This window comes from Felis catus, chromosome B1 (genome assembly GCF_018350175.1).
Source record: "Felis catus isolate Fca126 chromosome B1, F.catus_Fca126_mat1.0, whole genome shotgun sequence".
NCBI classification, from domain to species: domain Eukaryota; kingdom Metazoa; phylum Chordata; class Mammalia; order Carnivora; family Felidae; genus Felis; species Felis catus.
Window position 1 is genome coordinate 184,254,755 of NC_058371.1, and position 16,438 is coordinate 184,271,192.

Consider the following 16,438-nt stretch of genomic DNA (forward strand, 5'->3'; position numbering starts at 1 on the left):
CACGGGACAGGCAAAGTCCATGGTGGCGGTGCCTCCCCACACACACCTGCCCTGCCCCGAGCCCAACCATCTCTCAAAGCCGTGTTCGGTTTTGTTAACGTCGCGCCGCTGTCTCTCCCCGCGTGTCTGAATCCCAGGCGTTTCTCATGGCTCTGTGGGAATGTCCGCTGGTCCACCGATGGGAACAGCCGTCATCAATCCGGCTCCGCGGGCGCCGGCACGTGCCTGGCACTTTACGCGGTGTTCCTCATGTCCCCGGCAACGCCACGGGGTAGGATTTGCCGTCCCTCCCCAAACCCCTGCTCCTTCCACTGAACAGCGTCGTTCTCTGGAAAGCTTCCTGATGCCACTTCTCTTTCTTCTGAATCAGATTCAACTTCTTTTCCTGCTCAAGCCACTTTATGTGCCATTTTTTAACACCTTTCAGGACGACGTGCATTGAGAAAAGAACGTGAAGTTGCACAGGGCAGTGTTCACCCATGTAACCTGCACCCGGATAGAAACAAAAAATAGAAGAGATCAGCACCGTGACAAGCACCTGCATTCCTCCCCAGCCACCGACCCTCTTCCTTCCCACGAGTAGCCACCATGCTGACTTCTACCTGTATGGCTTAGTTTACTCTGTTTCTATTCATCTGAATGGAATCCAAGCGTACTCTTCAAATGGCTTCCTTCATGTGTTTATCGGCATTGTTTGTGGGACCCGCTGTATTGTTCATTGTCATTGCTGTATCGTATCGCGTCATGTGAATGTATCACAGCTCATTTCTTCATTGTACTGTTGATGGGCATTTGGCCACTTTCCAGTGCTGCGGTGAACATTCTGGTCCATGGTTTCTGGTGAACCTGTGAATGCATTTCTGCTGCATAAGGAACTGGGAGCAGGACCCCAGGGACATAGGGTTTGTGTACGTCCAGTGTCGGAAGACACCCTGAATACCTTTCAAGGCACTTTTCAGGTTCCACGTTATTTTAATCTGTCGTGAGTTCATTTCTCTTACTAGATGAAAAGTGGTTTTTAACTGAACAAATATTGTTTGTGCCCACCTCATTTTAAAATAAGGGGTCTAGGGGTGCCCGGGTGGCTCAGTCGGTCAAGCATCCGACTCTTGATTTCAGCTCAGGTCATGACCTCAAGCTCATGAGTTCGAGCCCCACAGTGGGCTCTGTGTTGACAATGCAGAGCCTACTTGGGGTTCTCTCACCCTCTCTCTCTCTGCTCCTCCCCTGCTCATTGTCTCTCTCTCTCTTTCTCAAAATAAATAAACATAAATAAAATAAAATAAAATAAAATAAAATAAAATAAAATAAAATAAAATAAAATAAAATAAAATAAAATAAGGAGTCTAATATGCAATAGAAGATGAAAGACTGGAGCGAGATAGCAGAAGAGAAAACGAGGTTGGGGGAAGAAAAGGATCAAGTGAATGCACTGGCCCGAGTAAATTCCACAAGGGCTTAGGTACTTTTTAGAAAGCTGGACCACAAATGTGGCTGAGCTTCCCATCAGCCAGTACAAAGAGGGCAATGAGTTACACACACTGACGTTCACAGGATAAAGGTATCCAATGCTGGGCAACGTAGCTGTTTCTGGTTCTGAGATTTAAAAAACGTCAGCCTGAGCTGTCCTAAAGACGATACGGTTTGACTTTGAAAATGAGGAATCCAACAACTGCACTTTGGTAATGACAGTAAAAAGTTCTGGCAGTTTCTCCCGCCCCTGATAGTCTCCCTTAATGTGGACATGCCAAAAGCAAGCAACGTTTGACACACGATTGTGAAAGGTGTGACTAAAGCCAAGAAACACAACTAAACTCAAAGTGTGGTCCAGGGACCTTCAGGGGTCTCTGAGACCTTTTCGGGGGGTCTGCATGGTCAAAACAATGTTTATAATCCCATTAAAGCTTCTTTGCCTTTTCTTACTCTCATCTTCTTATGAGTGTATACTGTGGAGTTTTCCAGAGGCCACATGACATGTGATACAGCAACAGATCGAATGCAGAAGCAGATATTAGAATCTAGCTGTTAAGAGGCATCTATTATGCTAGACATTAAAGAAATTCGCTAATTATTTTTTGTTTTGGCAAACAGATTTTTCACATAAAAATATGTCATATAATTCTATATGGGTTTGTTATCAATATTCTTAAGGAAATTAATAAATATTTTAAAATTTTGTTTTAATTTCTGACACAGTATCTACAGATATAACCCACATAAAGGGAAACATTTTGGAGGCCTCAAAAATTTTTAAGAATTATTAAAGGGTCCTGAAAGATTTCCCCAAAAGGATGTTGTTGGTCACTAGCCCCAGAAGATAATCCGTGAAAAATATTTTGTGATCAAATACATTTGGGAAACGGTAAGCCTCTCTTGGAAATCACCAAATGAGAAGCAAATAAGCCTAACTCACTTTAACTCTGTGTTTCCTAATTGTATCTGACCAAGATCCCCACTTCCGAAGGCTTTCCTTACTGTCCCGGAGGCACACGCGGGAACCACGTGGCTGAACCCCGAGGCCCGGAGTCCACCCTCAAGAGCAGCCTCTCTTACGACCCGACCCGCCGTTTGCTAAGCGTGGGCAGCAGAGTCTGATGGGACACCTCGGACAACGCGTAGACTGATCCTTTTATAAACTTCAAGGCAGCTGAGTGGGACAGAGAGCCCCTTTATCTCTGCAGAGAGGTGTACCCAGGGCAGTGTCAAGGCCAGGATGAAGATCCCACTCAAGAGACAAAACGCAGTCTGTTCCATCTGACAAACAGGCAATCATGGCCCCAGAGTTCACTACGTCTTCCAGAGCACATGGCACACGCACTCGCCTCAGTCATAAAGAAATCTCAATTAAGCACCCACGGAATGCCTGGCTTCAGGTTACACAACTTCCTGCTGCCCCCTCCAAGGGGAACAGTGGCCAAAAGTACCCTGAACGAGTCAACTTCTTTCATTGGGTTATTAACCAGAAGTCAATTAAAGGTTAGGGAATGTCTACCCAAAAAATGATGACTTTGGTTTTGGAACTATCAATCCGATTTCGTTTTGACGATAATTTCCTAACTGCGTCTGCTGTCTATTATGCAAACTCCCAGCTCACAGTAATAAAATGATGTCATCAGGCAGCTCGTCTAAGGAGAACCTATGCTAATGTGCAAGGCACTCTGAGAAACCTGAAGGTGAAAAAGAGGGATCTCTTCAAAGGCGTATAACCTAGTAAGGGGCCAGGCCGAGCACCAGAGGGACAAAGGTATACTCACCCTCCTCTCTGCAGCACCCGGTGGGGTCCCTGCTAGGACACCGTGAGCAACAAGTCACCTGTGTCAACAAATGTGCTATTTACCCTGAAAATGTTTACCTGTAGACACAACGACAAATGCCATGCCGCCGAACATCTAGTCAAACACTGTCCAGCCAAACAGGGCTTCTTACTGTAACTTACGGAGTTGATAAAGGATTTTTTTTTTTTTAATTTTAAAAATTTTCTTTTTCAATGTTTATTTATTTTTGGGACAGAGAGAGACAGAGCATGAATGGGGGAGGGGCAGAGAGAGAGGGAGACACAGAATCGGAAACAGGCTCCAGGCTCTGAGCCATCAGCCCAGAGCCTGACGCGGGGCTCGAACTCACGGACCGCGAGATCGTGACCTGGCTGAAGTCGGACGCTTAACCGACTGCGCCACCCAGGCGCCCCAGATAAAGGATTTTCAAAACAAACAAACAAACAAACAAACAAACAAAACCTACACCATTGTGAATTAAGAACAGATCCATTTTAATACACACATTCTCACTTCTGTTAATGCAACACGGATTTCTACCCCAACACGCGGCAGCCTCCGACAAGACGGTTAAGCTGAACTGGTTATTCTTCAGGAGTACAGTGCACCTTGTCCTCAAAGAGTTTTATCAACTTGCCCGTTTTCAAAGGGCCCCGTGGGGCTGCTCAGCACGGTGGCGTTCCACTGAAATTTCCTATTTGGGAAATGGCAACACAGACTGGGACCTTCCCGAGTCTACTGGCTGCTTGCATTCACATCACAGCTCGGCTGGGAGAGCAGCAGAGACTGAATAATAAGTAGAACTCCTCCAAACACAGCTGGGTGAGACAGCTTCATTTTTAGAAAGTAAAGCGAATCATGAAAACCTCCCTAATGGTGTGATTTGCTCCGGGGTTCTTTTGATACCTAAGAAGGGAAATATTAATCCTTGTGCACAGCGCTCTTGTTTTCAGCCTTACAGACTTTTCTTCTCCAGCCATCGTTCTGTAGCGAGGCCATTTATTGTACTTGCTGCAGCATCGAAAGCAAGAAGATGTCTTTCATAATTGAGGTGCTGAGAGCCTTCTCATTTCCTGCCAAATGGATCAGACCACACTCTTAACCCTAGAGAAAGAAACATGAATCAGAACAGGATTCGCTGTTAAACTTCCTGCCACTTCCCTCAACGGCAAACAAGCGCAATGACATCAGAACTGAGTCGTGCGACTCCCACATAGTTTGACACAGTGCGGGTAAGCTGCCAGGGTCCTGGAAAGTGACGGCTGGGAGGCCATGGCCGCCATGACAGATTTCAAAACGGCTCAGGCATGGCCGCACAACAGGAAGCGACGTATCTGGCCTAGTTAACAAAAACTAAACAAAAAATAAAAAAAAAAAAAGAACGCTGCCACAGATGACAAGAGTTTTAGTTAAGAAACTGGAAACTTCTCATTCTCACTCAACTTGGATCATCTGAACGTAACTAACTAGTCAGCCACAAAGGGAGCTTTTGAGCCTCTGTATAAAGCAGAATTCTGTATCAATTAAAACAGTTCACAAGCAAACAGCCTTTTCCCGTGAGGCTAGTGTTTAACTAGGTGCTTGGAAATAAGCCTGCAGAACAGCTATTCACACTTGGTATTCAATCGCACACTTGTGAGGTTTTCATGCCTACTTATCAAATGCAAAAGAGGGAACGTGCAAACTTACAAAAAACATTCTGGGGTGAAGTATCAAAATGAAGTCTTGGGGTGCACCCATAGAACAGCCACGGGTGTGCAAGGAACAGCACAATCACCATCCAGCACACCCCCCCCCCCACAGCGGTACAAATGAGATTTTGCTTTGATTTTTAAGTTTACCTGGTGGCTGTACATCTTCTTGAACGATACCGGCTCGATTTATGGCTTGCTCTTTCTCTAAAAAACACAGAAGAAACACTGCTCTTTAGAAAGGCTGGGGCGGGGGGGAGGGGGGGGATGGTGAGGGGCCCTGGGTGGCTCAGTCGGTTAAGTGTCTGACTCTTGATTTTGACTCAGGCCATGATCTCACACACAGTTCATGAGTTTGAGCCCCGAGTCAGGCTCTGTGCTGACAGGGCAGAGACTGCTAGGGATACTCTGTCTCCCTCTCTCTGCCCCTCCCCTGCTCACATTTGCTCTCTCTCTCTCTCTCTCTCAAAAATAAATAAATAAGAAAGAAAGAAAGAAAGAAAGAAAGAAAGAAAGAAAGGGAGGGAGGGAGGGAGGGAGGGAGGGAAAGGTAGGTAGGTAGATGTGGGTGGACCATGGTGGTAGAAATCTTTCTATTTATATGGGACAATGACATGCAGGGGACAATTCGGAAACAATATACATGAGTGCTACCAAATTCAGAGACCCCAGAACTCACAGCTTTTACGTGATGGAAGTTCAATCCTATAGAGCAGAAAGACTGGCTATTTTCAATAAAGGAGAGAGCCATACTTCAAAAAAAAAAAAAAAAAAAAAAGCTCCCAACTAACAGCTTTTCTCGGTGATCTCAGCATTTTGGAAAGGCAACAAAACAACAGAAAAAGAACAATTCTGAAAGAGCTAGTGGGTGGGATATTATGAGGGGAAGGCTGCTGAATTGAAGGAACAAGTACAATTAACAAGAAAACGATGTAGTTTCTATGTCTCAAATGCGCTCTGCCGAAGGACTAGACCCAGAGCTAAATGTGCTATGTTTTTGATAGGAAATAGAGCAGAAAATTAATCTTTGGGTGGGTGGCTTCGGTTTGGATAATTGAAGCTTCCCTAATTGATTGCAGGTGCTGTGCCAATTAGTAAGCGAGGTTCAGCTCCGGCAGCTTTAGCCCACCTCTTTGGAGATGCCCAACAGGCAAGGGCCAAGAGAAACCGGGCATTTTACGTCTGTGGGCTTCAAGCGCTCTGACACATCTTTCTAAGTGGTTGAGAATAAACCCAAGGTCTGTGAAAACAAAGACTTATTATTTTAAGTATCTTGACAAACAAATGGCGGCTTTTCGGGGGAAAGCCTTGGAGCCAAAGGATGTTTACTACTAAATGACAGTAATTAAACGCTGTAATCAGACCTTTGTTTTAATCAGGCTGACGGTGTTTCTTGAAATCCACATTCAGCTCTTATTTAATATTAGGCTGTTTTCTTTATTCTGGCCTCTGGATTCTCATAAAGTTACAAGAAGCACGAAGGTACAAGGAACGGGGATTTGCCAAATCGAAGATCCATTGAACCTGCTTCTCCGGTGATGTGACAGAAAGTCAATCCTAAGTGACCTACCTGATAGTTTTAGCAATGTTAAGTTTTGCTTTGGCAAATAAAATACTGGCCAACAGGGATCATGTGAATCTTGATATCTAATTCCAAGGGAGACGGAGGGAAGACAGAGCATAATGAAGGCCATTACAGACAACGGCCCAATGGTTTCCCCGGGCCTCTCTGAAAAGTCGCAGGTAAGTGGCAACCAAGACCCTCTGGACCAAGATAGGCCAAAGGCGGACAACGGAGCCTCTCAAGTGTCAGGTTTTCTAAAATAACTACAACATGAAAGGCGATCTCACTTCCTAAGACATTAAACTCCTGTAGGGTTGAGCCCTACCGTATTGTCAACACGTGAGTTCTCGAAGTACGGATGTGTCTCAAAGACGCTCTTAGAAAATGCCAACTAGTAAAAGACGACACTGTCATCCGGGCCAGGAACAAAAACAGATACAACTGTCCACACCTAAAAGGTCCATTTGCCAGTATTATGAAAGAGGTGGCTCTTAAAAAAAAAAAAAAAATGATCCACTGCCAGAAAGCTTTCTAGCCACAGATTTAAGAAAATCAGACATCCTGCTGTACTGAACACATTCTCCAAGAGGCAGGTACCGCGAGGCCGAAGACACTGGCAGACGGCCAAGCACCAAAGGAAGTTGACTTTTGGTAACAAGGACAGAATGTCTAATTGTGTCCTAATCTCTTACAATGCAATGGAGAACCAAGTGAAGAGAGCGGAATCCCTGTCTTCACACCTTCTTGCTAATTGCTAATGAGGTTGGAGAGAGGCTAAGGATTTATTTAAAATAGACCATAATCTCTTTATAATCCTTGTCCTTATGCAACCACCTCGTTTTTTTTGGCTTGGACAGGCAATTTAAACCGATTTGCTGAACTAGTTCCTACCAAGTGATAACCGGTATTAGCATCCTATCTACATCCCCTGGTTTTCTTTAATCCATTAATGTTTTATAAATACTCTAAAGCCAAAGCAGTCTTACATAAATTCATGATAGGACACAAAGACACTTTAAAATCTGTGAATGCGGAATATGCTAAAAGGAAAACAAACTGGTCCCTCAGGAGTTAGAAGTCCACGTTGCTGAAGTTGCCGCTAAGTTTCTATTTTGCCACCATTAAGAGAAACAGCAAGGGTCTATGAACCTCAGGAAAAGGGCAATGCAGAAGTCAGGGCTTTAACCATGTGAACAAATCAGGATAAGCTAATTACTGACTTTTCAGTAGAGAGCATGTTTCTATCAGGAGTGAAATGATTAAGACGCAAATATGTAATTCTGGGCCTGGAGCTTTGCAATGTCAGTTAGAAAAGTCCTCACTCTAGTGTCTCAGCAAGCCCGACTCTGCCCCCTGGTGCTAAGGCAGTGGTTTGATTTGTAGTTTTAATTGAGGATCATTATCTCCAGTCAAAGGGCCAAGCATTATTATGAAAACTGGTAATGCATGTGGACAGGCTGATTATCGTATTGTAGTGACAGAATCCACCTAATGATTTTTAAGTCTTTGAAAGTGAAACATGCATCTTTCTATTGAATGGCCACACTGTGAAACAGCTCCACTCTGTGACTTGTTACTTTAACATTCACAAGGAAGCAACAAAGGAAGAGTGTTCCCAAGCACCCCCTGATAAGGGTCAAGGGTGCCCGAGGGATGGGCCAGCAGCTAGAAGCTGAAAAGCAGGTGCAGAAGAGGACCTGGGAGCCGTGCCCAGTGAGAAAACAGCCTCAGGACGCCGCCTCCCTGTCTCCCCTTGGCAACAGACGGTTAAAACTAAACACAACTCGAAACCTGAAGTAATCGGACAAATGGCAACATTTGAATATGGACCGTATATGAGATAGTAGCATTGTGTCAACATTAAATTTCCTGGCCTGGATAACTGCATTGTGGTTATGTAAGAGAATGCCCTTGTTCTTAGGAAATACATGCGGAAGTGTTGGGGGATGAAAACTCACAATGTCCTGAAACTTACTCTCAAAGGGTTCAGCAAAACAATAGTAATAATTATATGTAGATGTAATTATGTGTGTGTATGTATGTATGCATGAATGTATAGATCTGTAATATAATATATGGGGTGGGAAGGGGGGGGAGCAAATGTGGCCAAATGTTAACTGGCAAATCTAGGTGATGAAGATACAGGGATTTATCATACTATTCTTAGGTCTTTTCTGTTGGTTGGAATGTTTTTTTTTAATAACTAAAACATTCAACTGCAAAACAAGTTTTTAGGAAGTCCTTACACTTCCTTATGACTGGGCCATTACGATTACTTCAAAGTATCTTTTTTTAAAATAGCAAATAAAAAATTTAAAAATTACGTTTTCAGTGTTTGCATTCTGCACTCCAGCTGCCTGTGGAGTACTCCGGGCCTGGATGTGCTCTGGTGCCCCACTGAACTAGTGGCGGAGGGGACCAAGTGGTCATGAGCTCACAGCTTGTAGTTCGAGCCCCACGTCGGGCTCTCCACTGTCAGTGCAGAGCCTGCTTTGGATCCTCTGTCCCCTCTCTCTCCCTGTCCTTCCCCGACTCATGCACGCTCTCTCTCTCAAAAACTAGATAAACTTAAAAAAAAAAAAAAAATTGGCCATGGTGGCAAGTGTGAACCAGAGGCTGAGGGGGACTAAATGGCCGCTGGAAGGACTGACTCCTCCCAACACTATAAACACTTTTATTTCCTCACCAGACAGTCTGGTTGAACCCAGGGAGCTTTGTAATGCCGGCTGGAAAATAAGACCTTAGTCTGTCTGCACTGCATTTGACTCTATGGTGAGAGAAATAAAAAGCGTATTCCAGGGGCGCCTGGGTGGCTCAGTTGGTTAAGCATCCGACTTTGCTCAGGTCATGATCTCACGGTTCGTGAGTTTGAGCCCCATGTCGGGCTCTGTGCTGACAGCTCGGAGCCTGGACACTGCTTTGGATTCTGTGTCTCCCTCTCTCTCTCTGACCCTTCCCCACTTGCACTCTGTCTCTCTCTCTCTCTCAAAACTAAATAAACGTTAAAAAAAAATTTTTTTTAAGTGTATTCTAGTACCTGGCATATCATGGGGAAAATGCCCTTCTGAGGTAAGAATTATTTCTGGAACAAGTGATTACTTACAACGCTGTTCCGACTCTACACAACATACTTCAGGTGGGGCAGAAGGTACAGCAATACAAGAACCAGCCGGGTAGTAGGGCAGTGAGGTCTCACAGCAATTCCGTAACCTTTCCCTCTGCTGGGAAGCACTCTTTTCTGTCTTAAAGGCACGTGAAACAGGCATCATTAAGCGGCAGCCACGGTCAGAGAGTCAGAGTCTAGAGTCCATCCAGCAATCAATGTGCCAAGTGACCTTGGACAAGTCACCTAAATGAGGAGACTGAGCACAGGGTTTCTGGCAGAACTCTACGATTTTATGCGTCTGCACATCTAATTAAAGCTAAAAACGAACAGGATCACAGAAAACGATCCTATTCTGTCTCATTTCACAGGCGAGTATAAAGTACATGTTACTTTTAAAAGGCCACGTTCAGGATCACGGTCTAGCTCTAGGACGCAAAGCCGATGAGGCCCTAGCTACAGCAGCTGTACTCTCCCCAAGACGTGGGCTCCTCGAGTAAGCCACGCCATGCCAGCAGGCTGAGAGCTACAAAGCATCATCTGGGACTCCCTCCGGAAGCACAACAGAACCGGCCCCGTACTTCTGCTTTGAGATCGCTGACTGCCAACGCCGACGCCGACTCCCCAGTGCTCATTTCGTACTGAAGTGTCACGTGTAGCACTGACCCTGTAATCCGTGTGACACGCAGCAAAGTCCGGCTGAGTCAGTGAAAGAGCTGCAGACCACGCTGAATGTCAACATGAAACCCAACAAGGCGGTCTTGTGGGAGTGGGTTGCCGGCTTTGAAAGCCTGGGCGATCGCCTTGACTTTATTTTATCTAAGCAGCCTTCCTCTTCTTTTCTGCTGCCTCGAGGCTCATTCCCATAGCTTACGGGGTGGGGTCTCTGCCCAGCCAGGCTGGCCACCACTGGTCAGGCTGGCCCAGCTGAAGGGCCGGCACTGACTCGAAACTCGGGCCCTCCGTGGTGTGGGCTCTTCCCTTGCCAGCCACTGGCCCCGCTTCTCAAGGACTGGATGTGTGGCCTACCTTGCCCTGACCTTCCAAGAACTGCGCTGCCCTTCCCCTCCGTCTGCCCAGAGTCCTGGGGAATATAAATGGAGGAAAGGTGGTCAGAAGAGGAAGACCCACCAAGAGAGGCTAAGAAGGAGTGGCTGAAAGGCAGGAGCGAAAGGCAAGGAGCAAAGGCAAGACGACTGGCAGAGGGCGTGGTCACAGAAGCTCAGGAAAGGCAGTGTTTGAAGAGCGAGCGAGTCCGGCTGCGGGCGGTGCCTCTCACTTACCGGTGACCGGACTTGCCGCGTTACAAAGAGGACAGAAGTCATCACCCAGAAGTGCCCACAACTTCCCAACAACAAACCTATATTTCGCTGCATCCATACCTGCCCTCCCTCCTGAGCCGGTGCAAGGGGTGTCCTGCCTTCGGTCCAAGGCTCTCTCCTCCATCTGATCTCAAGACCCCCTACCACCTGTCACTCCACGGATTATCTTCATCTTTCTCTGATCAGAGACCTCACCTCTTGGCTGTCCCATCTCTCCCTGAAACAAAACTCTCCCTAGACCCCCTGACCTGCTGCAAATAGAGCATTCTCCTCGCTGTGCGAACATCTTTAGTCAATTTAACACACTATTCGCTCTTCCGTCCACTGCAGCCTGCTCTCTGACGACTACCACACCACTGAGAGCATCCTCAACAAGGAAACCTACGGCCTTCACCTTCTTTTTCAGAAATCTAATGAGGATTTTCACTTCTTCTCTTTCTGCCTCCGGGAAGCCTGACCCTGCTGACCATCCCCCTTCTCATGAAGAGTTAGTTGTCTTCTCGGGACTTGTGACCCCACAGCCTCTGCTGGTTTCAACCCTCTTGCTCTGACTGTTCCTTCTCAGTCTCCTTTGAAGGCTCTCTTTCTTTCTTCTGACCACTTGCTCTGCAAATACCGTGTTCACCACGCCGGATGTCAACCGTGTTCATGCAATGCTGTGTTCTGGCCTAGGCCAGCTCATCTCTTTCAGTCCCTCAGTGCCGCCTGGAAGCCCTTACCTACAATGACTGACTCCCAGCCGGTGCTGATCCACTGCCCCATCCAGCTCCGGCCCAGGGCCAGTGCCTCAGTTCAGACTAGCACACCCCGCTGCCTGCGGGGAATCTCCAAGAGCACATCCACACCCCCAAAACTCAATACGTCCAAAATTGAGCTCGCTCATCCTCTCCCCAAACCAATTCCTTCTCATGTTTCTTAGTTAACGACCCACCATCTCCTCAGCTGCCGGGGCCTGGAAATTAAGTGTCATTCTCCTTCGTCTCCTCCCTCACCCTGGAGGGTTTACTTCTTAGGCACAGCCCCCAAATTCAGTGCTTGTCTCCGGTCCCACACCACTCCTCTGATTCAGGCTACAGTCACCTCCCCCTACTCTCAGAACAGCTTTCCTGTAAAAGGCCTTCTTGTTTCCAGCCTTGACCCGGAGTGACAGTGAAATCTGATCACCTCACCCTCCTGATTAAAATACTTCCATGAGCTTCGCTGGCTAGACGCTGGGGACAGCAGAGGGCTGTGGAACTATTTTAATCCAGCAAGCAAGGTGATCAAATTCAAGGAACAAATGGCATGGAGACAGGCTCTCCAACAGCCACGGGGAAAACCGGAGTTCTAGACATGTTCTGACAAACAAGAATGAATCTTCCCGGTTGCAAATGCTCGTGAAAGAAATATTATCAGGTGGACCTCAGGATGAAGAAAACTGACACTGGAAAAGAGTGAGATGTAGGGCTCGGTGAGTGAAGCATGTGGGCAAGGAGAAACAATCCGTGACTGTACAAAACTCTGAAAGTCCTAAGTGCCTGGGGAGTAGTAATAACACATGGCAGGCTGGGCGTGTGGGGCAGGGAGAGGCGTTCTAAGGTCTTTGTATATTTCATAGGAGGATAAAGATATTGACTAACTTTAAAGTTTAATCACAAAAGAATGTAAAACTTTCAAAAGGAGAGGAGAAAATAAAGAAAACTCAAAGGCAGAAAAGGAGAAAATAAAGGAGTTACAGAAAAAGAAGAATAAATACAAAACACAACATAAAGAAGGCAAACAAATATAAATACATCAGTAAACATAAATGAAGATGAGCTCAATCTAACAGTTAAAAGGGATTATCAGACTGAATTTAAAATTCCAGTTTAGGCTGGTTATGAGATTTAAAGACAAACAGAGGCTGAAGATAACAGGATATATATACCAGGAAAACACTAACCAAAACAATGCTGGTAACTATAATATTGGCCAAATACAGCTGGTGAGGAATAGCAGGGATAAAGAGGTCCCTTTACGTAATGATACTTGGAAAAAAAGTCTCCAGAGTATTCTATATTGTGTGCACCTAATAAAATGGCCTCAAGATACCTAAGTCACAGAATTAAAAAGCTTGATCTGTAATCGACACACACAGAACTCCATAAACAACGAGATGACATCCTCACTTAAAGCACACAGGGCACATTGGCAAAAATTGACCTGTATTAAGCCACAAAGCAAATCGTGACTAATATCAAAGAATCAAAATCATACAGTCCTTGTTCTTTAACCACAAATGCAAATCAAGTAGAAATCAGCCACAAAAGACAAACCAGAAAGACTACTGGGGCTGCTGGGTACAGAAGGAGTAGTAGTTGGGGCCCCGAGGAGGCAGGGAGACCAGCTCAGAGTCCAAGGAGAGGGCGAGGGAAGTGGGTTGGATGAGGGTGGGAACACGGAGGTGGAGAGAAGTCTCTGCCCGTCTTGTGCAGTCATGTACACCCGGCACCTGACACAGTACCCAGTACACGGTAAGTGTTAAAATCCATGTTATAAAAAATGCAAAAGGAGCTAACTGAATGCGAGTTCAAGGCGCTGAAATGAGTTGCAACTCCATCCTCACACCAGATGCACCAGGTTCCCACGGCCCGGTCACCGACACCTCACCTTCCTGGGCCCCAGTTTACTGCCCGGTCAGCCAGCCCTGCTTAAATCTCCTTGTCCTCATATCCCTGCCCTGTGGCTCCTTATTTTTTCAACATTTTTATGGGATACCTACTATAATACTATACTAGGTGTTTCCACACCTGTTATCTCATCTAATACATCCCCAAACCTGTAAACTCAGTCCTGTTAACTCCAGTGCTCCAGAGGAAGACACGGGCGGGACTCTGGGAGGTTAAGTAACTTACCTTAAGATTCTCATCTAGTAAGGGATTTAGACCCTCACCTGCCTTCCTCCCCCGACAAACCCCCCGCACCCCCTCCTCCCAGAGACAGTATGGTGGTGGGTAGACTAAGTGCACTGGTTCCAACCCCAGTTCTGACTCATCCACTCTGGGTCCTTGCGCAAGTCACTTAACTGTCCCATATCACACACTGTCCACATACAAAATGGGAGTGATGATCACACAGCAGCTGCAACAAATGGAAACTAGATGGGTTAATATGTATGAAGTGCTTGGAAGAGAGGCGGACAGATACTAAATTTTCAATAAATACTAGCTGTCTCGTATTATTTACTTGTTTAAAGAATCAACTAGGACTCTTAGAGAAGAGTTGGCCACATTAATTAAAATTGAACCAGAAAAGTGGGCAGGCGTAGACTGCTTTCCAGTTAAAATGCAGATATTGTAGCCACGCTCTCTCAACGTTCGCCTACAAGGCCTGATTTTCTGTCTCAAGCACCTCAGACAAACATAGATTCTAGGGTATCCCTATGAGGCGGTGTTGGGTTACATGGCACAAACTCACACCTTTTGAATCTGATGTAGATGAGCATTTCTCAACCTCTGCACCATGCACATTTGGGGCGGGGCAATTCTCTGTCACGGGGCCCTGTCCTGTGCACTGCAGAAAGTTTGGCAGCATCCCTGGCCTCTATCCACTAGATGCCTGTAGCTCCCTCACACCACCCCACTCCACCCCCAGTTGTGACAAGCACAAATGTCTCCAGAAAGAACCAAATGTCCCCTGGGGGACAAAACCATCCCCAGCTGAGAGCCACTGCTTTAGTCTTCCTAACTGAAACTTTCCTAGTGGGCTCCATGGCAGGGCCCCTTGGCCCACGCTCGATGCCCTAATAAAACAGCCCGGGGCAGACATCCAGGCAGGAAGGATGATGGAATGAGATTGTGCAGGGCTTCACACAGCCCTGTGTTTACCCCGACGCAGGGTGCCTGGACACAGGCTGGAAGGCAGAATGCACAGAGGCCATTTCAATCCTGCCTGATGAAAAGAAGCTACAAGAAAATGGGAGTGCGTACTTAAAAACGCTCTGCCTCCAGAAACCAAATGTTGTAGCATTTGTAATGGGCAGAGCATTTACACGGAGCTTTTGCCTTCAAATCGCCAAGCTTTCAGCCTCCGCTAATATTCTCCAGGGGCAGGGTTGGCCTTCTTCCATCTTCAAGATGATTCAGGTTTCCTGGAGAACAAAATGAGCCTCTAATGCCTAATATTTTCTCTCTGACAGATGGTTTCAGATGTATCAAAGTGCTAATCCTTGCTGAGGTATAGGTCTCAAGGAAGGAGAGTTTGGCTTTTAGAATGATAGAACTTGAATGATTAAGGAGGAAAATTACTCCCAGGATATTCACCATTGTCATGTGAGCAACCCGCTTAAAATGAAGGAAGACAGCAGAATCTGAAAAAAGATTTGAGGGGGAAAAAAAGAGGAAAAATTCAAAAACCCAGGTTAAGGGTTTAGGTTCGAAACATTTCCGTTCAAAGGCATCTCTGGGAATGGAAATGAAGTGCAATAAAAACACCTTCAAGCTCACGATGATTAGGGTTCCATCTGCCTCCCTCCAATATCACCATTCCCAGTTTCCGTGTGTGGGAGAAGCCCTGGAGACACAGGCCAGGACTGGAACCTTGCAACATATTAGCTATGTGACCTTGGGCCTGTTATACTACCTCTCGGAGCCTCAGTTTTCCCACCTGTAAAACGGGCTTTAATACCTACCTCAAAATGAGGCTGTGGACATTAAAAGATCCAATGTGTGCCTAATGTGACACACAGTAAGCGTTCAGCGAACATTACCTGTGCACGTGAACTAGTATTTGTTGTCAACCTACTATGTGCAGACTGCTTTCGTTACCACTTTGGAGTCTCAGTGGAGGCTAAACGGTTTTGTTTTAGATATTACGAACAGCCATTTATAGAGGAGGATGCTGAGAGTATGAGAGATTAGGTCACTTGTCCACGGTCACAGAGCCGCAACGGCAGGATTCGAACCCGGGCCTGCCTCACTCCCGAGCCAAGCTCTCTCCACCGCCCCAGGAACAGGTGCGGGCTGGGGCGGGGGGGGGGGGGGGGGGCGGAGGGGGGTTGTTACTGAGACCAGGCCGCCGCGCGGGGTCACGGGTCACTCACGGTACTCCTCCAGCCGCATTAGGGGCCGGAAGTAGATAGGGTAGAAGGCGGCGCCGATCAGGGAGATGAAGCCGCCGAAGATGAGCGCGGTGCGCAGGTTCCGGGACATGGCGCCGGGCGGGGGACCACCCCGTCCCGCCGAGAGCCCCGCACGCAGGGTGTCCGCGCTCGCGGCGCCCTGACCGTGACCCCGCTCGGAAGAGGCGGAACGATTTTCGCTTCCGGGCCTTGGAGGCGGGGCTAGGGTGAGGGGCGGGGTGCAGTAGGACAGAGGTGGGGCTAGGGGGCGGGACCCCAGTGCCTGGGTGGGGCCAGCCCGGGGCGGGGCCTCGGAGTCGCGCACCCAGTCAGGGGCGCTCCTTCCAAAGGGTGAGCGGAGTTTTTGCGTGGCTGGGTCCTGTGGGCCCTGTTCTGGCCGCCCCTG

At 47.0% G+C, this 16,438-nt stretch overlaps 1 protein-coding gene across 3 annotated transcripts; it reads right to left on the reverse strand.

Moving 5' to 3' along the window:
• Positions 1-3,748: 3,748 nt before the first annotated feature.
• On the reverse strand, positions 3,749-16,236 carry SMIM20 (small integral membrane protein 20). Of its 3 annotated transcripts, none has more exons than XM_045056503.1 (4): positions 16,015-16,234; positions 15,236-15,282; positions 5,117-5,173; positions 3,749-4,379 (listed from the first exon to the last, which is right to left on the reverse strand). In XM_045056503.1, exons 1-3 carry the CDS (start codon positions 16,121-16,123, stop codon positions 5,156-5,158), a joined length of 174 nt encoding a protein of 57 aa, XP_044912438.1. In that variant the 5' UTR covers positions 16,124-16,234; the 3' UTR covers positions 3,749-4,379; positions 5,117-5,155. The 3 variants fall into 3 exon arrangements, 2 of the variants coding, with proteins under 2 accessions (XP_044912438.1, XP_023109005.1); XR_006597162.1 differs by lacking the exon at positions 15,236-15,282 and adding an exon at positions 9,634-9,768 and having other exon boundaries at positions 16,015-16,236; XM_023253237.2 differs by lacking the exon at positions 15,236-15,282 and having other exon boundaries at positions 16,015-16,229.
• Between the last annotated feature and the right edge of the window lie 202 nt (positions 16,237-16,438).

Bases quoted from the DNA above. Each gene is read 5' to 3' on its own strand.
- SMIM20 (XM_023253237.2), bottom strand. From the start codon at position 16,123: ATGTCCCGGAACCTGCGCACCGCGCTCATCTTCGGCGGCTTCATCTCC. The intron at 5,174-16,014 runs GTGAGTGACCCG...TGTGTTTTTTAG, and splicing joins AATGCGGCTGGAGGAGTACC to AGAAAGAGCAAGCCATAAAT. The intron at 4,380-5,116 runs GTAAACTTAAAA...TTCTTTCTCTAG, and splicing joins AGAAGATGTACAGCCACCAG to GGTTAAGAGTGTGGTCTGAT.